General features: G+C 43.1%; 1 protein-coding gene across 1 annotated transcript in view; it reads left to right on the top strand.

Moving 5' to 3' along the window:
• TDRD9 (tudor domain containing 9) overlaps positions 1-27,139 on the top strand; it is a 176,838-nt gene that overhangs the window by 40,294 nt on the left and 109,405 nt on the right. The window contains exons 3-7 of the mRNA XM_065403724.1: positions 11,481-11,581; positions 11,973-12,194; positions 16,743-16,865; positions 21,179-21,259; positions 24,284-24,448. Coding sequence (XP_065259796.1) covers positions 11,481-11,581; positions 11,973-12,194; positions 16,743-16,865; positions 21,179-21,259; positions 24,284-24,448 — 692 coding nt within the window. The remainder of the gene's footprint in view (positions 1-11,480; positions 11,582-11,972; positions 12,195-16,742; positions 16,866-21,178; positions 21,260-24,283; positions 24,449-27,139) is intronic.

Here is a 27,139-nt window from a genome sequence, read left to right as displayed (position 1 = left end):
TGACCATAATGGAAAACGTGATGTCACAGAAACAAAAATTCAATTCTTCTTAGAGCCTGTTGGGAATTCTGATCTCATGGACAGCTCCCGCAACTGGTGAATGCAGAGAATCTTTTTTTTAAGGGATCTTCCTGATTTAGTTCAGGAAATGGGCAGCAGAAAAAGAGTGCAGCATCCACCAGCTGGAACAAAATCAATCCTTGAGCCTCAGAGAACTGTTCCTTCCATGGATAACCGACCTGTTCTGGTTGCAATTGTTAGGGTTTTCAAAACAACCTTGGAAGAACATGATCATTAGGGATTCTGTAAATCCGTTTGCCTTGTAAAAATGTGGAATTTGCATTTTTACAGATAATCTTTAGTTTTTATAGTTTAAAAAAAAAAATTAACTATTAACTAAATTTTATAGAAAGTACCACTGTCACTTATTCAATGCGCACAACCTCCCCCTCCTTGTGATTGATTTTTTTGAATGCTCTTTAAATGTAAATAACTAAACATACTCTAATAAACTGCTTCTGGCGTATAGAAGTTACTCAACAGCATATAGGGGTTTGTGTTTTAATGCATCTGAAATTACACTTCAGCCTCCAGATGTGAGTAATTAAAGTTATGAAAAGATGCTGAAACTTTAAAAATCACCCCTGAAGACTGTGCCACTGAGTTTGGCAAGGACAAATTTCAGGTTGATGGTAATGTGCTGTTCTGTACTGTATGCAACAAGGCTGTAGATTACGTTCGAAGGCAGACAATTGTAGAACACATGGAACGCGCTAAGCCTAAACTGAATGAAAAGAAACAAAAACAAGAGGGTGAAACAGCAGGGCCATCGACAACAGTAAAGGAATAATGAACTGTGACTGGATCATTCCAGCATTTTTGTGCATTTAACCCCCCCCCCCCAATTTTCTGAAAATATAGAATACAGACCTAGAAATATTTTGTATATGTAAGAAATACAAATTGCAAATCTATTTTATTATAATGATTGATGGAGCTGGTAGGCTTCAAACTTGCTTAAAATTGTAAATATATCAATAAAACGTATTTAACTGATATATAGTGGGTAAGGAAACTAAAGTTCAGTGTTTCATTTTAATCTCAGAAAACCATGAAATTTTATATTTATTTTTTATCAGAGAATTTTGGTTTTTTTAGCATGGAAAACTAGAATCCCTGATGATCAGCATTACCCCAGAGAGAAATTCTCCTCTCCTGGGCAGATCAAAGTTTCCTGTCTACGTTTACTGCCCACAAAAGTGGAGATGAACACTTAGATGGCAGAAGTAAAATTAACAGAGTGGCTCCTACACCAAGAAATACCTTGCTCATCATAAGTCAGTTTGGGCTGGTGAGTGGCTGCTTTGTATCTGGAAACAGTAAGTAAAGTACTCTGTAACTTCCCTGTGCTTCAGGATCCAGGATATGAGGTTGTGAACAACCTCTTGCAAAGCTGGGCAAGGCCCCTGTTATGTCTTTCCACTTCTCCACTGCTCCCCAGATCAGGAACAAGAATGGTAATAATACTGTTTTTATGCCTTTCTGGCTAAAGATGGCTCTCAGGCTTGTTTGACCTCGCATTGGATCTTTGAATGTGTCTGTTTCACAGATGAGGTCTGCTACAGCAAGACCAATCCTCCATCTGGGACCAAACAGGTTTAAAATGAATGCGTGGTTGAAAGAAAAGTTAACAAATAGAGTTTATTCTACTGGCTGCAGCAAAATCCATAGTTTAAGTACCGTGTTAAACCAGTGTAACACAGCTTTAAGTTCCCCTATAAGTACTTTATTTTGGATGTATAACAATGTCCAAGTAAAAAGATCAACTCTGTAATATTATAGTCTCGGCATGTTCACGGAAAAAGAGGTTTTGTACAAATCCCATCATTAAATGCTTCTTAGGACATCAGCCTTATTCCAGCCCTTAAGATCATAGAGCCCAAACTTGGAACCTCATTCTTCTCGGTAGAGCACTATCTGGTTTGAACCCTGGCAAAAGGTGATGATATACTTCCTAGCCATTATAGAGCTCTTCCTGATGTAACTCCAATCAGATGAGGTTTTTTTATTTGAAACTGGGAATTTCCTCTGAGATAGAATCATAGAATATCAGGGTTGGAAGGGACCTCAGAAGGTCATCTAGTCCACCCCCCTGCTCAAAGCAGGACCAATCCCCAAATAAATCATCCCATCCAGGGCTTTGTCAAGCCTGACCTCAAAAAACCTCTAAGGAAGGAGATTCTACCACCTCCCTAGGGTAACCCATTCCAGTGCTTCACCACCCTCCTAGTGAAAAAGTTTTTCCTAATATCCAACCTAAACCTCCCCCACTGCAACTTGAGACCATTACTCCTTGTTCTGTCATCTGGTACCACTGAGAACAGTCTAGATCCATCCTTTTTGGATCCACCCTTCAGGTAGTTGAAAGCAGCTATCAAATCCCCCCTCATTCTTCTCTTCTGCAGACTAAACAATCCCAGTTCCCTCAGCCTCTCCTCAGAAGTCATGTGCCCCAGCCCCCTAATCATTTTTGTTGCCGTCCGCTGGACTCTTTCCAATTTTTCCACATCCTTCTTGTAGTGCGGGGCCCAAAACTGGACACAGTACTCCAGATGAGGCCTCACCAATGCCGAATAGAGGGGAACGATCATGTCCCTCGATCTGCTGGCAATTCTCCTACTTATACAGCCCAAAATGCTGTTAGCCTTCTTGGCAACAAGGGCACACTGTTGACTCATATCGAGTTTCTCATCCACTGTAATCCCTAGGTCCATTTCTGCAGAACTGCTGCCTAGTCGCTCGGTCCCTAGTCTGTAGCAGTGCATGGGATTCTTCCGTCCTAAGTGCAGGACTCTGCCCTTGTCCTTGTTGCACCTCATCAGATTTCTTTTGGCCCAATCCTCTAATTTGTCTAGGTCCCTCTGTATCCTATCCCTATCCTCCAGCGTATCTACTGCTCCTCCCAGTTTAGTGTCATCTGCAAACTTGCTGAGGGTGCAATCCACGCCATCCTCCAGATCATTAATGAAGATATTGAACAAAACCGGCCCCAGGACCGACCCTGGGGGCACTCCTGCTTGATACCGTCTGCCAACTAGATATGGAGCCATTGATCACAACCTGTTGAGCCCGACGATCTAGCCAGCTTTCTATCCACCTTATAGTCCATTCATCCAGCCCATACTTCTTTAACTTGCTGTCAAGAATACTGTGGGAGACCATATCAAAAGCTTTGCTAAAATCAAGGAATAACACGTCCACTGCTTTCCCCTCATCCACAGAGCCAGTTATCTCCTCATAGAAGGCAATTAGGTTGGTCAGGCATGACTTGCCCTTGGTGAATCCATGCTGACTGTTCCTGATCACTTTCCTCTCCTCTAAGTGCTTCAAAGTGGATTCCTTGAGGACCTGCTCCATGATCTTTCCAGGGACTGAGGTGAGGCTGACTGGCCTGTAGTTCCCCAGATCCTCCTGCTTCCCTTTTTTTAAAGATGGGCACTATATTAGCCTTTTTCCAGTCATCCGGGACCTCCCCAGATCACCATGAGTTTTCAAAGATAATGGCCAATGGCTCTGCAATCACATCCGCCAACTCCTTTAGCACCCTCAGATGCAGCGCATCCAGCCCCATGGACTTGTGCTCGTCCAGCTTTTCTAAATAGTCCTGAACCACTTCTTTCTCCACAGAGGGCTGGTCACCTCTTCCCCATGATGTGCTGCCCAGCGCAGTAGTCTGGGAGCTGACCTTGTTCGTGAAGACAGAAACACAAAAAGCATTGAGTACATTAGCTTTTTCCACATCCTCTGTCACTAGGTTGCCTCTCCCTTTCAGTAAGGGGCCCACACTTTCCCTGACCACCTTCTTGTTGCTAACATACCTGTAGAAACCCTTCTTGTTATTCTTTAACATCCCTTGCTAGCTGCAACTCCAAGTGTGATTTGGCCTTCCTGATTTCACTCGTGCATGCCTGAGCAATATTTTAATACTCCTCCCTGGTCATTTGTCCAATCTTCCACTTCTTGTAAACTTTTTTGTGTTTTAACATCAGCAAGCATTTCACTGTTAAGCCAGGCTGGTCGCCTGCCATATTTACTATTCTTTCTACACATCGGGATGGTTTGTTCCTGCAACCTTAGTAAGGATTCTTTAAAATACAGCCAGCTCCCCTGGACTCCTTTCCCCCTCATGTTATTCTCCCAGGGGATCCTGCCCATCAGTTCCCTGAGGGAGTCAGTGTCCGCTTTTCTGAAGTCCAGGGTCCGTATTCTGCTGCTCTCCTTTCTTCCTTGTGTCAGGATCCTGAACTCAACCATCTCATGGTCACTGCCTCCCAGGATCCCATCCACTTTTGCTTCCCCTACTAATTCTTCCCTGTTTGTGAGCAGCAGGTCGAGAAGAGCTCTGCCCCGAGTTGGTTCTTCCATCACTTGCACCAGGAAATTGTCCCCTACACTTTCCAAAAACGTCCTGGATTGTCTGTGATCCGGTATTGTACTTCTAATTTAGACAGGTAAACCTAACAACTGTCATAGTATTCATTCCCTAAGTAAATTCAAGTAATATTTTTCCTTCAGTTAAGCATCAAAGTTCAGTCCTTGGGAGCACTGAAAATTTTTAGGCAGAGCAGTCATATCTCCAGTATTCTGAGCTGATGCCACATGGCTGTTAATACATAAGATTCACCAAATTCTGCATATTTATTGTCCATTCTTAGCCAGTGTTAACTTCTACCAAAGAAAGGAAATTTCTCCACACTTCAGTGCCCAAGGGAAGTTAAGGAGATACTAGAGGTGGACTGATAGTGCCACCTTTTATTACGGTTGCCCAATACTTCACATTATAAGACCTGATTTTCAGTTGCTTATACCTTTTTCCAAACTCTAACCCAGTGCTTCTCAAACTGGGGCCAGTTTGTTTACCTGCCCTGTCCGCAGGTCTGGCCGATCGCGGCTCCCACTGGCTGCGGTTCGCTGCTCCAGGTCAATGGGAGCTGCGGGAAGCGGCGCGGGCTGAGGGACGTACTGGCCACCGCAGCCCCCATTGGCCTGGAGCGGCGAACCGCGGCCAGTAGGAGCTGCGATCGGCCGGACCTACGGACACGGCAGGTAAACAAACCGGCCCGGCCCGCCAGGGGCTTTCCCTACACAAGCGGCGGCCCCAGTTTGAGAAGCACTGCTCTAACCATTTGAGCTGAAATTTTCAGGAAGGTGTCTGCCTCAGACTGAATTACTTTTTTTTTTTTCCCCCCCCCAGCCAAAATATTTCCGTTTCCGAGAATGAGGCTCGGGAAATATACAGTGTGTTGCCCAATGTTTTGTTTGTTTTTGTTTTTTAAATTCTGACAACCTTTTTTTAGAAATGCTTAACTACCCCCCATATTTTTTGGAGGAGGGACTTTGTGTCAGGGATGTGCCTTTGGCCAATCCCCTTAAAATCTGGACAAATTTGGTCAAGTTATAAGTCTTTGAAAGATTGCTGTTGACACATAGTAGAGACTTGCTAGAGCTTTATAATTAAAACCTCTGAAGATTTCATCCTCACTGCTCCTAGTGCTGACCAGACTGCATGTGTGCCATCCACATAGATCAATTGAGCTACAGTGGCTAAGAAGGACTTTTCCTTCAATGGCTGCTCTGAGCTGCTTTGGATCAGGGTGCGGCCAGGCACTGGAACTGAGAACCCCGAGCCTGTCTCTCTCGTGGTCTGTGTGCCCTCCCCTCTCCTTCACCCCCTCCCCCACTTGCACCCATGCAGCATGGAAGAGGAAGCTATCTGATTCCAAGGCAGAAGGAAACTAAGAAAGATGGAAAGAGGTAGATTGGGACAAGGAATCTGGTGATTCAGGCTGGAGTGGGGGAGAGAAATTGTGACTGAGAATTGGGGAGTGGGTGGGGACTGGGACTAGAATCTGATGAGGGGGGTGGGACTGGAAGTCAGTTGGCTGGGGAGTGGAAGCATTGGGATAGGATGAGCAGTTGAGGTGGGGAGACTATCTGGAAAGGAAAATGGGACTATGAACCAGATGGGGTGGGAAATGGGGATTTGAGGGAGAAGAGACTAATTTGTCATGGTAATGGGATGCCGGGGGAGAACTGGGGAGCTCTGGAAAAAGAAATTGGGACAAGGACCTGCGGGGGCTGATATTGGATAAGGAATCAGGGACAGGAGACAGGAAGCCAGTTGGAATGGGAGGAGACAGATTGGATGAGGATCTGGGACTGTCTGGGGAAGGGAAGGGGAGAGACCTGGAGATGGGGGATGACTGGGACAGTGAGTCTGGAGGGTGAGTATGAGATTTAATGGAGCCGAGGGCTGTGACTAGAAGCTTGAGTAGTGAAGACTGGGTAGGCAAGGAGACAGGGATAGGAGCAGGTTGGAGGCAATGGTGTCAAAGGGATCGAAATTGGGGGAAATGAGCAGAAGTCTGTGCCCACTAGGGCAGAGGTTCTTAACCTTTTTCTTTCTGAGGCCCCCCCCAACATGCTATAAAAACTCCACGGCCCACCTGTACCACAATAACTAGTTTTCTGCATATAAAAGCCAGGGCTGGTGTTAGGGGGTAGCAAGCAGGGCAGTTGTCTGGGGCCCCATGCCACAGGGCCCCTCACAGAGCCTACATTGCTCAGGCTTCAGCTTCAGCCCCGGGTGGTGGGGCTCAGAGTCCTGGGCTTCAGCCCCATGGGGCTTCGGCTTTCTGCCCTGGACCCCAGTGAGTCTAATGCTGGCCCTGCTTGGCGGCCCCCCTGAAACCTTCTCGAGGCCCCTTAAGGGGCCCCAACCCCTGGTTGAGAACTACTGCACTAGGGCACACCCCCTTCCAGAGCATAGAATGGAATCCATATTTCCTGATTCTCAACATTCCTCTTCTGTCAGCAATCTGTGAAACCCATTTTGCACGTTGTCAACGTCTTCTGGTGCTGATGGACATAGAGGATGACAACCTACTATTGTTATCATTACTCCCTTTGCTTAAGAGGTGGAGGTTTGTGTGATGGATCTAAAGCAGTGGTTCTCAACCATGGGTACGCATACCCCTGGGGGTATGCAGAGATCTTCCAGGGGATACATCAACTCATCTAGATATTTGCTTAGTTTTACAACAGGCTACTTAAAAAGCACTATTGAAGTCAATACAAACGGAAATTTCATGCAGACAATGACTTGTTTATACTGCTGTATATACTATACACTGAAGTGTAAGTACATTATTTATATTCCAATTGATTTATTTTATAATTATATGGTAAAGATGAGAAAGTAAGCAATTTTTCAATAATAGTGTGCTGTCACACTTTTTTGTATTTTTATGGTCTGATTTTGTAAGCAAGTCATTTTTTAAGTGAGGTGAAACTTGGGCGTACGCAAGACAAATCATACTTCTGAAAGAGGTACGGTAGTCTGGAAAGGTTGAGAGCCACTGATTTAAAGGTTCCAACCTGCTGATGAACCATGTGGATATTAGTGTGGTGCCACCCGATTTTTCTATCATTTTCAGTTTGCTCTGTTAAAAATCTAGGAAATTAAACATGCAAAGCTACGATGAAAGAACATTATTAAGTTTGGAAAGGCAAGCATTTTAAAAGTTAAATGCTAGAATGAGGGTTGCTTGTGCAATCTTAATTCTGCTCCCTTGAGAGTATGCATTACAATACAGTCTGTTAATTATGTGGTCCCATGCTATCATAATGAATCATAAGATTGCACAGGCTTTGCAATTGACTTTGGAACCTTTTTAAAACCTTTTTTGTTGGTAATTTATATATAATCTAACTTGTTGTGGATGTCCACTTTTAAAGGATAATTCTGTTTTACACCCTGGAAATACTGCCATTAAAATCCTATTGTAAGGGATGTATGGACCTTAGCACAAAGAAGAATAGAGAAATTTATCCGTTTGTACCTGAAAGTTTCCTATCTTCAAATCATAGAGTCTAGAAATTTGGCCCATCCTGGAGACAGTGGATCTGACAGAATGGAGAAAGGACTTGACATCCCAGGATTTGGGTTTATTATTGTTATGTGAGATTTCCCATATTCTGCAGTAGGAGAAATTATTGTACTTTTCCCTCAAAGTGTATTTAATGCACTCTGTGATTTAGGAAAGTAGACTTGAATTGTCTTGGCTATAGAAGTTACCTCAACTGGAGGGAACTTCTTTGGGTGGGTTGTTCCCTGGCTGCCAATGACTGACCTGGTTCTGTCCCCAAACTGCAAGCAGCTAAAGTGTGTAAATTGATCTGTGGACCTTATGACTTGAAGAAGGGAAACTTGATAAATTTTCCTATTATGTGTCGTCATTAAGAAATTTGAAATGTTATCCCTCAAGGTTAAATTGATCTTTCTGTTGCTCAATATATATGTGGAGTCTTATGGTTATTAAAGCCATTACTAGTATTGGCCTTGGCTATATTAAAGATCTGTTTGTTGAGATTGGGGTTAGAACAGTTGTCGGTCAATAGTCCACCTACCACTTATAAGGATTCCACCATTGTGTCTAAATTTGCAATATATTGTGCTTTTGCTATGCTAAGCCCTAGAGTGTAGAACTCATGCCATCTTTTTCCATCCCTTCCAACTCTTAAAGAATACCATAAAGCTTCTTTTAAAAACTTGTCCTTAAAGCTGCTACCACATCTATATTTATTACCTTTTCCTTTAATTCCCTTCTTTACTTTTGGAATTGGACTTTCATGCTTGTGTCCTTTATATTTTTAACAGGGTGCTGTTTTTTTGTTTTGCGGTACTGAGTGTAATAAAATTATTACATAGAAATATCTTAAATAGCTTAAAATTGACATTATTTTAGCAACAATGGTTTAAATACACTGATGCCAGAAGCATTTCCCTAACAGCTTGAGACTTCTTCCAGTGTTGGTCAAATCATGCAGAGCTACTGATGTCTCAGTAGTGACATCTTTGAATGTGCCAGAGGGCAGCCAGTTATCCTTTGCATCATGATGTTGTGACAGAATGCTATATATGAGTTTTTTCCTGGGGAATATATTTAGAATCATGTCCGAAAAGGACAACGTTAATATTCTTTAGGGACTGTTGTTTTGATACTAACTTCTGTCTTGTCCATATTTTGTTGATGCGAGCTGAACCAGTATGTAGCAATTATCTGAACCTATTGCTCTCATGTATTATATTAGAATCTAGGCTTCTCTACATTCTTTCCACATTATGGGAAGGATTGTTTGTGGAGAGTTCCTATTGGCAGTAGAAACTATTCTAGAAGTGCCTAACAAAAAACTCTTAGTGCTGCTTCTTGTATAATTATTTTTATTGTTTAGCTCTGAATTCTGATATGTTCGTTGTTACCAGTATAATAATACAGATATGTTACAAATGCATAGGAAGACAGTCTCTGCCTCAGAATTTTTAATCTAATCTGTGTTCTGTGAAAACATTCATAGTCATTATTCCTCAGAAAAGCAACGAAACTGGGAAAGCTATTTATTCATAGCTTTATACTTTTTAAAATAAGGAATCTTCCCATGTTTCAAAATGTAATTTTGAAACAACTTTGTTTTTACGTCATATAACTTTAAAGTTACTCTTTGCCTATTCATATAAGTGAATTTTATGACTTAGGGTGAAATCCTGACTCTTCTGAAGTCAATGGGAGCTCTACCATTGATTTCAGTAGGGCTGGGTTTTCACCCATAATATCTAATTGCACTTTCATAAAAGTATTTACCTACAGAGCAGGTATTCTTGTTTTTTTTCCACCTGTTTTAAAGCTAGCATTTACTCTCTTTTACTATACATGTGCCATGGTGATGTGCGCATCAAAAGATTTTATGTTCTTCCATATTTCCCCATAGTAACTGTGCCCATAAATGAATTTGGAAATTCTCTTAGTTTGGTGTCCTGGCTGCGAGACTGTAGAATTTACTTAAGAGAAAAGTTAATGATCAGCTGTTAGATGAAGACGACAGTGTTTAATATCAGACTTTCATGTTCAAATATGACTTTAGTTTGTAGTTCAAGGAAAAGGATTTCATTGTGAGGATGGGGGGATGAAAGGAAACAAATGGCGTAAGGGTAGTTAAGGGTCTTTCCATTTATCCAACTGTTTGTTTGGAAGAGTTGGATAAATTGGTAGTTGCTCTGAAAACCTGGATATGATTCCTAGGAACTGTGATGGAAGTAATAATAGTTGTGAGGACTGTGCAGGATCTTTGGCTCTCTGGTGTAAAGAGGAAAGGAAAAAAGGCTTATGCAGAGAGCAGTTCCTATAGCATGTAAGATTGGAGAGTAGCGTGTGAGCATGACACTAGCGCACAGAGACAATGAGGTAAACAAATGCTTTCTAGAGTAACTACCAAAAAATCCCAACAGTTGCATATATGGAGAAAAGATCCCTTCAGTTTGTTAGAAGAATTACCTAATACATTTCTGAGTATTAATAAGCAAATACATAAGCTAAACCTCGATATAGTACTCCTGGTGGAATTCTGTGCCAAAAAAAAAAAAATCTGCACACAATATTTGAAAATTCTGCATATTTTATTTGTCAAAATAACACAATGTAATCATGCCAGTTTCAATTATTTTGGTAATTTATTTCAAAATATCTGTCAGCGAGTATGTCTATAACAATACAGACAAAAAAAAATTCTGGTCAATTTTTTTTTTCTTTCTTACAAATAGATTCCTTATTAGGCATATTAATGCATAACTTTGAGTAATTTATTTAAATTAAAATACAGAACTGTATTTCCTGCACCTGTCAGAAGTAGTGCAAAGGCTTGGGGGGAGTCAGGGGTAATGGAGGAGTTGAAGGAGAGGGAAGGAACCTAAGCGTGAACTTGGAGGGTGTTGGGTGTGGGTGGGAGAAGTGTTGTGGTTTTTTTTTTTTTTGGACGGGGGTGGGGGGGGGGAGATTGTTAGGGAGTTGTGAAGCCTCCCCCATGCAGACCCTGGCTGACCCCAAGCCCCTCCTATTCAGTCAGGCACATCTGCCCCGTCTCCGCACCACCCATCCCCATGGGTCTCTGCAGCCTCTCTCCCCCATCCCCAAGCTCAACGTTGTCATCCCGCTAGTTCCTGAGCCCATGCCCCAGTCTGTTCACCCCCCCCCCCCACTAGCCATTCTGAGCCCCAGTCTGTGACCCACCAGCAGCCCTGTGTGCTTCGCTCTGTCCAAACCTGGCTCCGCAGGCAGGGTTCTGTGATGAACTTCTAATCCTGGGGGAATTCTGCAGTACTGGGCAGAGAATTTTTTCCCCCACAGAAAATAAGTACCACCCCAGAACTGCAGCACTGCTTGGGCAAAATGTATTTTATGCGGGAATATACAAAGTTATGTGGGACAGAAGAATTCTGCATCCGCAGATGCGCAGAATTCCCCCCAGGAGTAATATAGGGTCCTTTGAAGAAGTGTGCTTTTCAGATAAAGTGAATTTATTCACTAGCTCACATTTCTGTTGTTGTAACTACAGGAACTTGACTTCGATATTTTCTTTCTTTCCAGCTACTCCATCACCACTTCCATGTGAATCCCATGATGTGACTTGTATACCAAAATCTAATTATAAATACCCTGATTTGCCCATAACCAGATGTAAGGAAGAGGTAAACTATAGTTATTGAATTAATTCAACTTCTACTGTTAATAGACTAAAACTGCAAATCTACACTGATGGTATTTTTCAGAAGGAAAATTTTGGTATTAAATTCATCCCAGATTAAATTTATGGTTTCATTGAAAGGCTCTGTTTGTGGCACAAGGCCAATTTTTACTACATTTTTTTCATAATTGAAACATTTCAGTTACTGTTTCTAACTAGACATTATTCACGTGTATATATGTGCACATCAGTTTGTTACCTTAAATGAGTTCTTTAAAAAAAAAAAAAAAAAAAAAATCATGGAAGTAAATAAGAAAATTGTTAAATACTATTTGAAATTCTATCCTGAAATATTTTATGGTCTCATGAGCATTCTTTAAAAAATTTAATTTCAGGTAGTGTCTTTGATAGAAAGCAATTCAGTTGTAATTGTACATGGAGCAACTGGTAGTGGTAAAAGTACGCAACTTCCACAGTATGTTTTGGATTACTACAGTCAGCGCTCTACCTACTGCAACATTGTTGTTACCCAACCTCGAAAAATTGGTGCCAGCAGCATTGCAAGATGGATTAGCAAGGAGAGATCATGGGCATTAGGTGGATTTGTAGGCTATCAGGTATGATAATGTATCAAACTGTATAAAGTGCATGATTTGGAAATGGGGGGGGGGGGGATTCTTTTTCTGCCTTCCTTTAGCACGTTGGTTATACCATAAGTAACCCAGGAGCAGTGTAAATAGCTTTTAAAGTAGAACTATGGCAGAACTGGAGGTTCTTAGCTGGAGTTGGTTATTAAAATCAAACCAATTTTCACTTTTTAAAAAAAAGTAGCGCAATTTAAATTATCAACCAGGAAATGCAAAAGTTAGACTCCAACAGACATTTTAAATTGTCCACATTGTCTAGTTATTACATTTTATGGCATAGATTTTGCAACATAAATAGTTTGATAACTATTGTTCAGGTATTCCCTAACTGTGATTTCTTGTCATGACCCAAATCTGATGATTTTTTGCTATCACCTGTCACAATTTTTTGGGGCATGGCAAGAAACTGTGGCTTGTGGATATGAATGGGAGAGGGAGGGTGCCACCTGGTACATGATGGAGTAGTGCTTCTTCCCTTCCCCATGCACTTGCTCCTCTAGTGAAGAGCTGGCAAAGCCCTGCAAACAGCAGGGCTGTGGGACCAAGATAGCTGGCACCTCACCACCTTGAAGTGGTGTTTCACTGGAGCAGAGCATGGCTCAGGAAGGAGGAAGAAGTGTGAGTGAGGCAGGAGGATGAAGCAAAGGGTTTTGTACTCCTCCTTTTCTTTCCCATTGCTTGTTCTTTCTGTGTCCCAGCAGCAGTTCTGTTTCAGTGATTTTGGTGGGGGGGGGGTTCTGCTCAGCACCACAAGAAAAAATGGAAACCATGTGGCCTTCCTCTGCGTATTTCTTCATTCAGCCCCATTTTTCTTGTGAAATAGCGTTTTCCTTCCTCTTTGTAAAATAAAGATTCTGTCCTTGCTGCCTCCTCTTCACCTACAACTCGCTCTGCAATCCCTTCTCCTATTAATCCTCTCTGACCACAATCTCATAATCCTCTTTAAAGGGAATTGTGACGGGTTCGGTCACAGAGACCCCCTCAGTACTGTCACCTGATGTGCTGAGGCTACCTCTGAGCCCGTTTTCTCTGCCAGTTTGGGCCTTTAGAACCCTGCCTTGTTGAGGTTTCTGAACCATGCCCCCAAAGCTGCAGACTTAACTGAAAACAGCTTAATAAGTGCTCTTGTCTCCAGCACCCAGACACCCAGCTCCCAATGGGATCCAAACCCCAAATAAATCTGTTTTACTCTGTATAACGCTTATACATGGTAAATTCATAAATTGTCCGCCCTCTGTAACACTGATAGAGAGAGATGCACAGCTGTTTGCTCCCCCAGGTATTAATTACTTACTTTGGGTTAATTAATAAGCAAAAAGTGATTTTATTAAGTATAGAAAGTAGGATTTAAGTGGTTCTAAGTAATAACAGACAGAACAAAGTAAGTTACCAAGCAAAATAAAACAAAACGTGCAAGTCTGAGCCTAATACAGTAGGAAACTGAGTACAGGTAAATCTCACCCTCGGAGATGTTCCAATCAGCTTCTTTCGCAGACTAGACTCCTTCCTAGTCTGGGCCCAATCCTTTTCAGACCAATGTCGTGGTGTATGGCCTGGGTCCAGCAATCATTCACACCCCCGTAGTTACAGTCCTTTGTCCTAGTTTCTTTCAGGCATCTCTTTGGGGTGGAGAGGCCATCTCTTGAGCCAGCTGAAGACAAAATGGAGAGGCTTCCAGGTCCTTTTATATTCTCTCTCTTGTGGGCGGAAACCCCTTTGTTCTCCTGTGCAAAATCACAGCAACAAGATGGAGTCTGTAGCCACTTGGGCAAGTCACATGTCCATGAATGATTCAGCTTTTCCCTTTTTTTTTTTTTTTTTTTTTTGCTTTTGCATTGTTTAATGTTAGTTTGAACGTTCCCAGGAAAGCTCAGATGTGGATTGGCGTCTCCCAAAGTCCATTGTCAGTTAAATGTTTCTTGATTGGGCACTTACTCAGGATAGTCCTTTCTCAAGAAGCTGACCAAATGCTTCACTGATGCTACTTAAAATCAAACACCTTGAGCTACAAGTACATAGCCAATATTCGTAACTTCAAATACAAAAATGATACACACATACAGACAGCATAATCATAACCAGCAAATTACAACCTTTCCATAGACACCTTACTTGACCTCCTTTGTACAAAATTTGGTGTAACTATAGGACCTTGGTTGCAACAATGATCTATACGGTCACAGTTCATGTCAATAATGTCACAGGAATATTTTAGATCAAAGGTACTGGCCTGAAGAAGTTGGGTGCCACAGTGAAAAGCACTACTAAAAACCCAAAAGTAGATGCTAAGCACATTGTTGATTCTTAACAAATAACAAACTGTCAAGCATAAGCTTTCCTCTCCTAACCCCATCCTCCATTTTTTCTGCTTCCGCACCCTGGTCTTAGATTCACTTGGTTCTTTTTGAAACTCACCTCCTCTTGCAAAGTCTCAGCTTTCATGGCTCTTTTTCTTTCTTTCTTAAGAATCTTTCATTGGGTGTGTTCTTTTTCTGTTCTGTAACTTTATTCAGTGGGAACTATATTTGGTCTTTCTGTTCCTTTGAACTCTTTAGATAACATCATCCATCTGCTTGGCTTTACCATGTCTGTGTTAATACCTTTAGATCTATCTTCTCCTGTCTGTCCAAACTTGCATCTGATTGTCTCAAACATCTCTTCATGGATGTCTTGGCACCAACAACTTCTCAACCTGTCAAAAGCTTAACTTCTTTTCCCTCCTAAATCCACCCTTCCCCATCCTTTCTCAATTATTGGAGCAGCTCCGTCATCCATTCTGCTCCAACCTTGGTGTCACTTTCAACTCCTTCTCCACTCAAATATTGTCACTAAATCCTATGATTTCCTACCCCCCACAATCTCCAAAATGTCCATTCTCACTTATAGAAGTTGGATACTCTAACAGCAGTTTGAGAGCAGAAGCTTCTGGGCCTGTGAGGTTGGGCAAGGGAAGGCAGAGCTGGCAGGAAAGAGCAGGACTTCATTAGATTTTGCTTGGTGAAAATTTTCAAGCATGTACTATGCTCATTTTCAGTCTACATTTCCCTTTCCCCACCAACCATGCAAAAGTGCTGTAGTCCTCACTACAGATTGTCCATGTCAAGTTTCGGATTTGAGCTGATTTTGCTGTAACCTTTGTCATAACGTTTGGTTAGATTTTCAGGTCAGAAGGGACCATTGTGATCCTCTAGTCTGATCTCCTATATAACACAAGCCATGTAACTTCCCCAAAATAATTCCTAGAGCATATTTTTTTAGAAAAACATACATTAGGAATCTTTATAGTGGAAAAGTTTGAGTTTTCACATAACTTCAAAAAAACTGAAGGAATTTTGCTCAATCTTAGACAGGAAAACCATTACTCCTTGTTCTGTCATCTCGTACCACTGAGAAAAGTCTAGATCCATCCTTTTTTGGAATCACCCTTCAGGTAGTTGAAAGCAGCTATCAAATCCCCCCTCACTCTTCTCTTCTGCAGACTAAATAATCCCAGTTCTCTCAGCGTCTCCTCAGAAGTCATGTGCTACAGCCCCCTAATCATTTTTGTTGCCCTCTGCTGGACTCTTTCCAATTTTTCCACATCCTTCTTGTAGTGTGGGGCCCAAAACTGGATACAATACTCCAGGTGTGGCCTCACATTGTTCCAGTTTTTTTATTGCTAGATGGGATGCTTTACCTTCTATGCTGAGACTCTGAACTAAAAATTATATCATTGCTAGTTGGTTCACTATGGGAGGAAAAGGCTTAAAAGTGTAAAATGGTTTCATGTGTCCTGTTGTCTTCAGGATATTTTTCATGTATATTTTTACTAGGATTTGTGTGGGCTGAGCACAACCCAAAGAAATAAAAAATGAGGAGGATGATTTTTGCACTGGAAAACTAGTTGAAGTCTAGCAGCACCCAAAATAGTTAAGGTTACAAAACTTTTTAAATGATTAAAAACCCTCCTTTTAACATAACTGTGCAGAACTTTCATCTCTTTGGGATTACACAACCCATGTTTGGTCTCTGTCTGAAGATGGTCTCCTCCCCACTCCCCGCCTGGTTCATTTTTTGTTTAATTTTGAGCAGAACACCTTTGGCCATTTTGAATGAAGATGAGATCAGCAAATTTTTTTCTCCCACTTTAAAATCTCCTAAAGAACAGTTTTTCAGGTTGGACCTACAGCAAGAACAGCTGAAGTTTCAAACTACTCTCAAATGTCCTTGATTTATGTAAATTTATGTTTGTGTTTCGAGATTTGCCAAGGAGATACGGTTCCATTCCACCTTAGTTAATTGATTGTGGGCTCTAAAGTTACAATGCATGGAAAAGACACTTCATTAATTGCTTTCACAAGTTTAAATGGGCTCTCATAACTGATTTATACTGCATTTCAATCTGCGGTGCTTCAGATATACCTGTTTGTGGGAAGCATCACACATCTGTGCTTTTTGCTTAGAATTTTGAACTGTCCAATAGCATGTCATGTGTGAAACATATTTGGAGTAATGAAATATTTCCCCCCCATGTTTTAGGTTGGGCTAGAGAAAGTAGCAACAAAGGACACAAGATTAATTTATATGACGACTGGAGTGCTCCTTCAGAAAATGGTTGGTGCCAAAAGCCTTGCAGAGTTTACACACATCTTCATAGATGAAGTAAGTTGAAGATAAAATTAACCTCAATTTGAAGGAAAAACTCATGCTGTTTTTATCATTATTACTCTGATTTAGATAATTAAATTGAGTTTAGTTGTGAAGATCCCTTTGAACATTTATGAAGACCCTTATATGATTGTTCTGGGAATATCATGGCTAAGTTCTAGAACTTCCGACTTGACTCAGTTCCAGAGTGATCCTCTGCATAGAGATGTTAAAGGCTTGAGGAAATGTTTTTAACTGAAATGTTTATGAGGTGGCATCAGGGCCGGCTCTGGCTTTTTTGCCGCCCCAGGCAAAAAAGCCTCCGGCCGCCCCCCGCCCCCCCGGGGGGGGGAGGGCGGCCGGAGCCCTGGGAGGAGGGTGGCGAGCCCCGGCGGGGGCTCCACTCTCCCCCCCGGCATCCGGGGGGAGGGCGCCGGGGGGGAGGGCGGCCAGAGCGCCGGGGGGAGGGCGGCGAGCCCGGCCGTGGCCCCGCTCTCCCCGGTGGCCGGAGCGCCGCGCCGCCCCCCTCCAGGTGCCGCCCCAAGCACAAGCTTGGTGGGCTGGTGCCTGGAGCCGGCCCTGGGTGGCATCTAACTCTTCACACATCTCTTCAAATGACTGATGTCTGAAATCTACTATGAGGATTTCTGCTGAGGGGCTCATTGCTAGCCAGGCATCTCTTTGCGTCTGGGGAGGGGACTACTTTGTGATTGTCGTTGCCTTAAACAAGGATCCTTGGTCTTCAGAGACCTCATTACAGCACTAAAGGCTGTATTGGAGAAAAAAATATGGCCCTCCTATGGCCAGGAGTATGAGCAAGGAAGAACCATTAGACTTGCTTTGCAGTTCTCTGCATTTTATTAGGTCTGGGAAAACAAGGTACCGTTTTCGTTCCTGGTTTATTCACTGATAAGAGTTTTCTCTATTGCTGTCCTGAAACAGTTTGATAGATGCTTCCAGTCTACCCTCTCAAGAATGCCATTCATTAATTTGGGTAGTTTTTATAATGTCCCTATTTATCCTCCTCTATTCTAAGGTAAATAGACCTGAACATTTTTATACAGCCAAATGCAAGTTCCTGTATCTAGAAACAAATAACGTAGGTCACATTTACAAGATACGGGACTGAATCATGGACTGCAGTGACACTGAAAAGGACTTAGGGGTCATTGTACATAATAGATTGAACAGGAGCATTCCCAGTGTGGTGGTGTAGCCCAACAGGGTGAATATGATTCTTGAGTGTATAGGCAGGGGAATGTCAAGTAGGAATAGGGAGATGGTTTTAACTCCTGTATACAGCATAAACAAGACTATTACTGGAATAATATCCAATTTTGATGTCCATACTTCAAAAAGGATGTTGGAAAAATGGAAAGCATTCAAAAAAGAATGATTTGAGGTCTGGAAAAAATGCCATTATAGTTAGAGATTTAAGGTGCTCAAGTTCATCCAGGCGAAGGTGTGATGGGGCACTCATGGCTGGAGTGCCCCCTAGTGGTCCAGTGAAGCTCCGCAATTACATCTCAGACTCAATTTCACTTAGTAGGCTTTCAATAAGTCCAATGAAGCTTATGTATATTGAATAGTGCCCCTTCAGGGTTCTGGTTTTCTTAAACCAAAGGCAGAACATTATATAAATAGGCCAACATTCCAGCATCTTTAGCTGGAGGGAGAATGGACTAAGTTAACCTTAGTCCGTCAACCCCACCTATGTCAAGTCCCTTACCAATAGTGCCTTCTTGACCTGGTATCCTTTTCAGGAGTCAGGGCCTCTTGTCTGAGGAAGGGTCTCTCCACTTGGGTCAAGGTCCCCACAGTAGTCAAACTATGATGACCCTTCCTCAGAACTGTATATAAATCCTCTCATCTGGGGCTTCTGCTGCTATTTGATGAAGTCCTTCCAGGTTTTGTTGAGACTTGGAATTCATAGTTCTTCCCTTTCTGAGCCTCTCCCACCTAGGACTATTCTTCCTTTGTTTCCTTTCCTAGTGAGCTCCCTCATCAGCTTCCCCAAGGAGCCCTCCACTTGGGGAGTTTCTCTTTCTGCATTTTGGGGACAGGGCTTCTCCTAGGAGACTCTGTTCTCTAGCTGGACCCTTTTGGGGGGTAGCTTTGTTTTATTATGCATGGGTGCTCCCTGCCTCTGCCTCCCAGTTACTCAGTGAGTTAACTAGTCCCAAGTGAACCTGAGTTGCCCCATTCCCCCTTGTGGAGCCTGTTATTGATAGGCAGAGCCCGTGACCCCTTCAGAGGGCCACATCCATGACTAGATCAGTGTGCAAGTACTTATGTGGGAAAGATTTCTGATAAGAGATGGCTCTTTAATCTAACAGAGAAAGGCATAATGAGATCCTGTGGTTGGAAGCTGAAGCTTGATAAACTGAGAACAGAAATAAGGTGCATTTTTTTTAACAGAGTAATTAACTTTTGGAAAAGTTTGCCTAGGAATATGGTAAATTTTTCATCAGTCAAAGTCTTTAAATCAAGACTGGATATCTTTGTAATATATATGCTATAGTTCGCTCCAGGCACCAGCCCACCAAGCATGTGCTTGGGGCGGCACCTGGAGGGTGGCGGCGCGGCGCTCCGGCCCAAGAGTGGGGCCGCGACTGGGCTCGCCGCCCTCCCCGCGGCGCTCCGGCTGCCGGGGAGAGAGGAGCCGCAGCGGGCTCGCCGCCCTCCCCCGGCGCTCTGGCCGCCGGGGAGAGCGGAGCCCCGGCCGGGCTCGCTGCCCTCCTCCTGGCGCTCTGGCCGCCGGGGAGAGCGGAGCTCCGGCCGGGCTCGCCGCCCTCCTCCCGGCGCTCTGGCCGCCGGGGAGAGCGGAGCCCCGGCCGGGCTCGCCGCCCTCCTCCCGGCGCTCTGGCCGCCGGGGAGAGCGGAGCCCCGGCCGGGCTCGCCGCCCTCCTCCCGGCGCTCTGGCCGCCGGGGAGAGCGGAGCCCCGGCCGGGCTCGCCGCCCTCCTCCCGGCGCTCTGGTCGCCGGGGAGAGCGGAGCCCCGGCCGGCTCGCCGCCCTCCCCCCGGCGCTCTGGCCGCTGGGGAGAGCGGAGCCCCGGCCGGGCTCTCCGCCCTCCTCTGCCGCGCTCCCCGCCGGGGGCGGGGGAGGGCGGTGGGAGGCTTTTTTTGCCTGGGGCGGCAAAAAAGCCAGAGCCGGCCCTGGTTCAAACTGAAGTTAATGGGCTTGATGCAGAAATATTTGGTTAGGTTCTATGTCCTCTGTTATGCGGGTGATCAGACTAAATTATAAATGGTCCCTTCTGACTTGAAAATGTATTAATCTCTTCAGTCTCTCTTCAGCGGAGTCCTGTCTATGCCCCTCATCTTCTAGCTACTTATTTAAGACCCCACTTTTAGTTCTACTACATCCTTTGAGGTAGGATGACCAGAACAGAACACAGGATTCTCGGTGAGGGTGTACCACTGATTATATAATAGCAATTTTAGTATCTTTAGTATTATTTTCCATCCCATTCCTTATGCATCCTAATATTTTGCTTGCTTTGGCTTTGCTGCTGTACATTGAGCAGAAAGGTCTTCATTGAACTGTCAGTAGTGATTCCCAGATCTCTTTCCTGAGTTAATACAGTTAATATAGAACTCATTAAGGTATAGTATTAGTTCAGTTTATTCCCACCAATATGCATTACTTATTATTCATTCAGTATTGACAAATATAAGCATTGAATACGTACTCTACCTCCAAGGGTAGTCTGATGCTAGCCCTGTTTGACAGTAATAATGCAGGTATTAGTGGTTTCAGAGTAGCAGCCGTGTTAGTCTGTATCCGCGAAAAGAACAGGAGTACTTGTGGCACCTTAGAGACTAACAGATTTATTTGAGCGTAAGCTTTCGTGGGCTACAGCCCATTTCTTCAGATGCATAGAATGTCCATTCAATGCATCTTTTATAAATGGGCTGTAGCCCATGAAAGCTTATGCTCAAATAAATTTGTTAATCTCTAAGGTGCCACAAGTACTCCTGTTCTTTTTGCAGGTATTACTGTTCCGCCTAGTGGAACTAGTGGCCAGTGCTGATTATTAGCTACCTACATTTGCCCCACAAAGTTAATTGTTTATAAAAATCTTTAACAGGAATTTTCAGATGTTCAAAACTGCTGTGCTGATTTATAAGGCATGTTAACTTTGGTGATTTACAGGTGCTTAAAAAGACACACTTCCAGCCATGAAAATCTTAGTCTAAATTAGAAAAATGTAGAATGTGACATTAACCAGTAAAAGAGGAGGCTAGGGAAAGGAGGAATGGGGGTTAAAACAAATATACCTGAGTAATATATACACGCATACATACATATTATTTCTTTTTCTAGGTGCACGAACGTACTGAAGAAATGGATTTTCTGCTATTGGTAGTCCGTAAACTATTGCATACAAATTCACGATTTGTGAAGGCAAGTTTGAATTGCTTTCCACTCTTCTTTTATAGAATATCATTCTCAAGATCAGCTTTACTCGTTTGCATTCTGCACTGTGTATAGTTTTTGAAGAGCTGATATGAAAATAGTGACTCACATTAAGTTAAAATATTATAGAGTTCCTCAGTCCTAGTAAGTTAGTAGGCTAACAGGCATTCTTCTTTGACCAGTATAATGTATTCTAAGATTTTTTTTCTTAATGTTAGGATGCATTAATTTCTAAAATGTGCTTAGGGCTACAGAAAATATAATATGAATATTTGACTGGAATTAAATATTGGATGTTGAGGGCAGTGCTTCCGCTTGGATAAATGTGATATTTTTAGACACAAATAAAAAAAATATATGGAGATATTCCTATTTTATAGAACTGGAAGGGACCCTGAAAGGTCATCGAGTCCAGCCCCCTGCCTTCACTAGCAGGACCAAGTACTGATTTTTGCCTCAGATCCCTAAGTGGCCCCCTCAAGGATTGAACTCACAATCCTGGGTTTAGCAGGCCAATGCTCGAACCACTGAGCTATCCCTCCCCCCATTTGTTATGTATATTTTCTTTAAATGGAGCAAAATTCTTGAGAAAATAGCAAAAATACAAATATTATATTACAGTATATATACAAATCTGCTAATACAACTTTATAGTTGAAATTTTCTGTGCACATATGAAGAAATAAGTTTGTTTTCTCCTTTGTGCAAATGTAGAGTGCAAAGTCTTGGTGTGGAAATGTTCAATCAGGTCTCTGCTGTTTAAGTCTTAAAAGTGACTTAAATTGCATAGTGGGCTGAGGTAATGACACAGCTCATAGGGTAGTTCTGCCAGCCTAAAACATTTAAGTGTAGCTCAGTGCTGGTTCTAGAAAATTTGGGTCCATGGTTGATGTCAATGCTCCTAATGATTTTACCACTCTGGCTCTATAGCTCCTGTGGTATGGTATCTCACTTAAGTAGATTGGAGCTGCAGAGGCACTATAGTCAGAGAACTCTTGTTACTAGTAGGTAACAATCATATCTGTGTATGGTCTGAGCTTATTAAATCTCTTCATTAATAATCTAGAAGGGAAATAAAGATTAATTCTGAGTTATTGTACTGGGAGGAGTTGCAAACACCTAGTAGACCAGAGAAATATTGCAAAGGGGCCTTGAGAGATTAGAATTTTTAGGCAGAAAGTAACAATGAGACTCAGTTTGGAAAAATGCAAATTAAGACAGTTGGGAAAAATAATATAGGACAAGTTCAGTGAGAATAGATGTCTCAAAAGTTCAAATGCTGAAGTAGGAGTAATACAGGATGGCAAATCAGATGAGTTTGAAATGAGAGTTGGAAACAAAGTCAGCTCAGTTTTGAGCTGCAGAGGCATCATGTCACGAAGCAGGAGGTAGTAGTTACTCTGTATAGCTTTGGAAGACAGAAACTGCAATACTGCACTCACCATCAGCGTTATGCTAAAAGAAAGAGATTGTCAAATTGAAAGGGGGTTGGGGAATAGCAGCAAACATGATTAGGGCGTTGAAGAGCGTTTGAGAGAGCTAATATAGCTTGACTAAGCAACTAGTGGGGATGTGGGGAAACTAGTCTAAGGCAGTGGTATCCAACCTTTGATCCAAGGTCATTTATGGCCCTTCAGGGAAACTGTTAAAAAGATTGTTTGATCATGAAATATAAATATACTCCTTGAGATGCACCCTATGGGTTTTAAACAGAAGAGTATAAATCAGCCTTGAGGCTAGAGAGCACGAGCTCCTCAACTGGCTGCCACTGCATTGCAACCCCAGAAAAAATTGTGATGTGAGCTGGCAGTTCGCTGAGCAGCTGCTGTATCATTCCTGCTTCAGCAGCTCCCAGGCCGGCTGCCTACTGCATCACAGTGGGAGCGGAATAGTTCTGTTACTCTGTTTCTGTTCTGGGCTATAGGAGCCCTCATAGTGAACTTGACTGATCCTGGCCAAGTGTAGGGGAGCGTCTAGCAAAAGATGACTTCCATCCACTATAGTTGCTCAGGGCATTCCAGGAGAGGGAGAAAAAGAAGCTGAGAACTAACAACCATTTGCAGTTCCCTGATTCTCTGAGATCACAGGTTGTTCCAACCTGGACTAGCAAAATCTCACCATCTGCATGCCAGCTAAGGATAGCTAGAGGAATGTGCACTACAGTCATTTGTTTGGCTTGCCCCAATAAACTTTGTCCCCCACGGGGAGTAGTGTATCTAGGCTGATTATGCTGGCTGTACGCTTTTTGATGACTTCCATGCCAGGGAATTGCCAGCAGGTGACTTGTGGGTGACTTCTGCTTTCTTTGTGCTGCTAAGCAGAACAAGATAGAACATCTGACCCTAAGTATTGATTCCATGGCCCCTTGTCATCTTGAAATACATTCAAGCTTTAGTGTATGTCTTCACTAGCCCCCCCCCCCCCCCAAAAAAAAAAACCCTAGTGAAAAATCTACATCCCCGAGTGACACATTATGCCAGCCTAATCCCTGCCACTATTGTTCAGGAAGGTAAAGTTCCTACAGGGACAGAAAACCCAGTGCCGTCGCTGCTGTTTGCGTCTATGCTACAAGGTTACAGTGGCATAGCTGTGCCACTGTAGCACCCATAGTGTAGACTTGGCCTTAAAATGATCTAGATATTTTAAAAAACATTTTAGGCAAATGTTAAACTGGGGTATAATTTTCCAAAGAGAGTGATAAGTCCCATCACTTGAGATGCTTAAAACTAGATATTAGTAAATGAATCATAGGGAGTAGTCTTGCCCTTCTGGGGAGGAAGTGTAGGTGACCTGTGTCTCTCGCATTTAAATTTCCCTTTGAATTCACAAAATGTCTGCCATAAGCTTTTCTTCCGTTAAGGATTGTGTAGGAATCATAAGCTAAAGAAGAGTTAAATATTCAGTTAGGTTTTCATTCATAGCAATAACTTTGTTCATTCTTTTGAATCTTAGTGTGACGTGATGTGGATTACTGCTAATATTTAACTAAATGATACAAATTCTTTTTAATAGGTAATCTTGATGTCTGCTACAATTAACTGTAAAGAATTTGCTGACTACTTTGTGGTTCCGATTCGTAACAAACTGTATCCAGCCTACGTGTTCGAGGTGGAAGGCAAGCCCTATGCCATTGAAGAATACTATCTTAATGATTTGAGGCACATTAGTTACATCAAGGTATAGTGAACAATATTCTGTTTCCTTATTTATAACAAGATAGCATTTGGGATGGGCTCTTCAAAAATATGATGCCTTTATGTTCTAGATAAATTATTAAACTGGTTCTGAAAGTCTAGATACTAATTACAGTATTATGTAAATACAGTGTGTCAGCATTTGAGATCTACAAAAGCTGACTGATTCATCTCCAGCAAGAAGGCCCAACCAACCAACCAGCTTCTGGAAGCAAGTTGATCCCATATTTTTGAGAGAAGCTTTCAGAAACAATTTCTGCTTGTTTGGCAAGTGGCCCCATCACTCCTGGTTCTGTGACCTCTGGAGCATCACTTTATATGTGCTTTACTCCTGTCACAAAGTCTGGTTGTTTTCTGCAACCCACAGTTCTTGGGCTTGACTGCCTGATGTTCAGAAGAGATGGAATTTTAACTTAAGTTTCTTAGGAAGTTGCTAAGTGCCCAACCTAGAGTCAAACGTACAGTCAGTTTCAACTGAATACTCATTGATTAAGGCAATTTCACCTTCTGGGTGCTGTAGAGAAGGTGATGAACAGTCATTCTCTCCTCCAGAATCCCTTCAAGCTTAAAGTTGGGACTTAAGGTAAACTCCCTGCAATGTATAGGAACATAGGAATTGCTGTATTTGATCAGACCTGAGATTCATCTGGTCCAGTATCTTGTCTGAGAGTGGCCAGTACCATATGATTTAGAGGAAAATGTAAGAACCCCACTGTAGGCAGATTTTTGGTAATTCCCCCCACCCCCCTTCCTTCCATATTAGTGTCTCATCCTAATCTCTGATAGTTAGAGATGGGTTTAAACCTTGAAGATTGAGGTTAATATCCATTACAAAATATTTGTTGCTACTAACTGTAATAACTCTGGGTTTTCTTGATATCCATATAAATTTCCAATCCTCCTTTGAATGTTGCTAAATTCTTGGCCTCAGTGACTTCTTGTGGCAATGAGTTCCAGAATCCAGTGGCACGTTGCGTGAAAAATTATTTCCTTCTATCAGTCTTGTGCTCCCCAACTTTTAGATTTAATGGAATGTCCCCTTGTTCTTGTGACGGTTCTCAAGATACCCAGGGCTGTGAGTCATTGTGTTACCCCCTTGACTTCAGCATGAGGAAGTCTTGTGTGCGCTTAATTGGGTGTCAGCTCCTTGACATCACCAGCCTGTTAGCCACTCAAGCACTCTCTTCTGAGGTATTCCAGCCTTACTTTGCTTTGCGGATTAACAGTAGGTGCACCCTAGTCCCCGAGTATTTCTGAAGCGTTCAGCCCCTTATCCACTGAACACAAACAGTGTCCATGTCAGATTGTATCACTGAACTCATGATCAGCACCTTGCTTAATGTCTCAGCATTTAGATATATCTATAGTGAAAACAAGAATAAGTTTATCATCAAAGATTCAAGGTTCAAGTGAGTAGTGAGTAAGAATAAGTTTCTCACCCCCTAAGTCAGGGTCAGCAACCTTTCAGAAGTGGTGTGCCGAGTCTTCATTTATTCACTCTAATTTAAGGTTTTGCGTGCCGGTAATACATTTTAACATTTTTAGAAGGTCTCTCTGTAAGTCTATATTATATAACGAAACTATTGTTGTATGTAAAGTAAACAAGGCTTTTAAAATGTTTAAGAAGCTTCATTTAAAATTTAAATTAAAATGCAGATCGTATCAGTTTAGTGCAGTTGTTCTTAACTTGGGGTGCACGCACCCCCTGGGGGTGCAAGATGCCCTTTCTGGGGGTGTAAGACATGCAAGATTTTTTTAGAAGGGAAATAATTGAAAACACAAATTAAGCACAGGCACATAAGTACAGCTACTTTGTTTAATCAAACCTATGTATTTATTAACATTATACATGTTTTAATGATTACTGTAATATACAAACAAAGTTTTCAAGTTTTTAAGCTAATTGTAGTGTAATTTTTGATGAGGGCTGCAGAGCCCTGGGCTGGCTGCTGGTACCCCAGGCCGGCAGGAGGGCTGAGCAGGGCCGGAGACCCGGATCCCGGCTGGCAGGGGGCCGGGCGGCTGGAACCCCAGACCAGCAGCGAGGTGAGTGGGGCCGGCGGCTGGTCTCCCAGGCCAGCAGCAGGCTGAGCGGGGCCGATGGCCGGGACCCCATCTGGCAAGGGGCTGGCGGCCGGAACCCCAGACCGGCCGCGGGCTGAGCGGCTCAGCCCGCGTCCGGTCTGGAGTTCCGTCTGCCGGCTCCTGCTAGCCGGGGTCCCGGCCGCCGGCTCCGCTCAGCCTGCTGCCGGCTGGGGGGTTCCGTTCACCCAGGCCAGCCCGCTGCTGGTCTGAGGTTCCGTCTGCCGGCTCCTGCCAGCCAGGGTCCTGGCTGCCGGCCCCGCTCAGCCTGCTGCCGGTTGGGGGTTCCGTTCACCCGGGCCGGCGCCGGAACCCCGGCTGGCAGCAGCGTGCCAGTAAAAATCGGCTCGCGTGCCATCAGTTGCCGACCCCTGCCCTAAGTCCTCTGGAGCGTTTCAACCAAGGTTGGCTGAGATCCCATTTTCATGAATGTGAGCACTCTGCTCATTTACTTCTTAGGTGTGGGATAAGAGGGTGTGTTCTTTGCCTTCTAGTTATATGCCCAAAGCTCACTGTTTCTACGTAGACATTATAACTACCCATGGCTTGTTTTCCCTGTGTGCTGCTTCCCTGTTGACTTCACAACTTTTTG

Source organism: Emys orbicularis, chromosome 4 (genome assembly GCF_028017835.1).
Source record: "Emys orbicularis isolate rEmyOrb1 chromosome 4, rEmyOrb1.hap1, whole genome shotgun sequence".
Lineage (NCBI taxonomy): Eukaryota > Metazoa > Chordata > Testudines > Emydidae > Emys > Emys orbicularis.
Note: the sequence above shows the minus strand (reverse complement) of the source record. Positions and strands in the feature narration are given on the sequence as shown.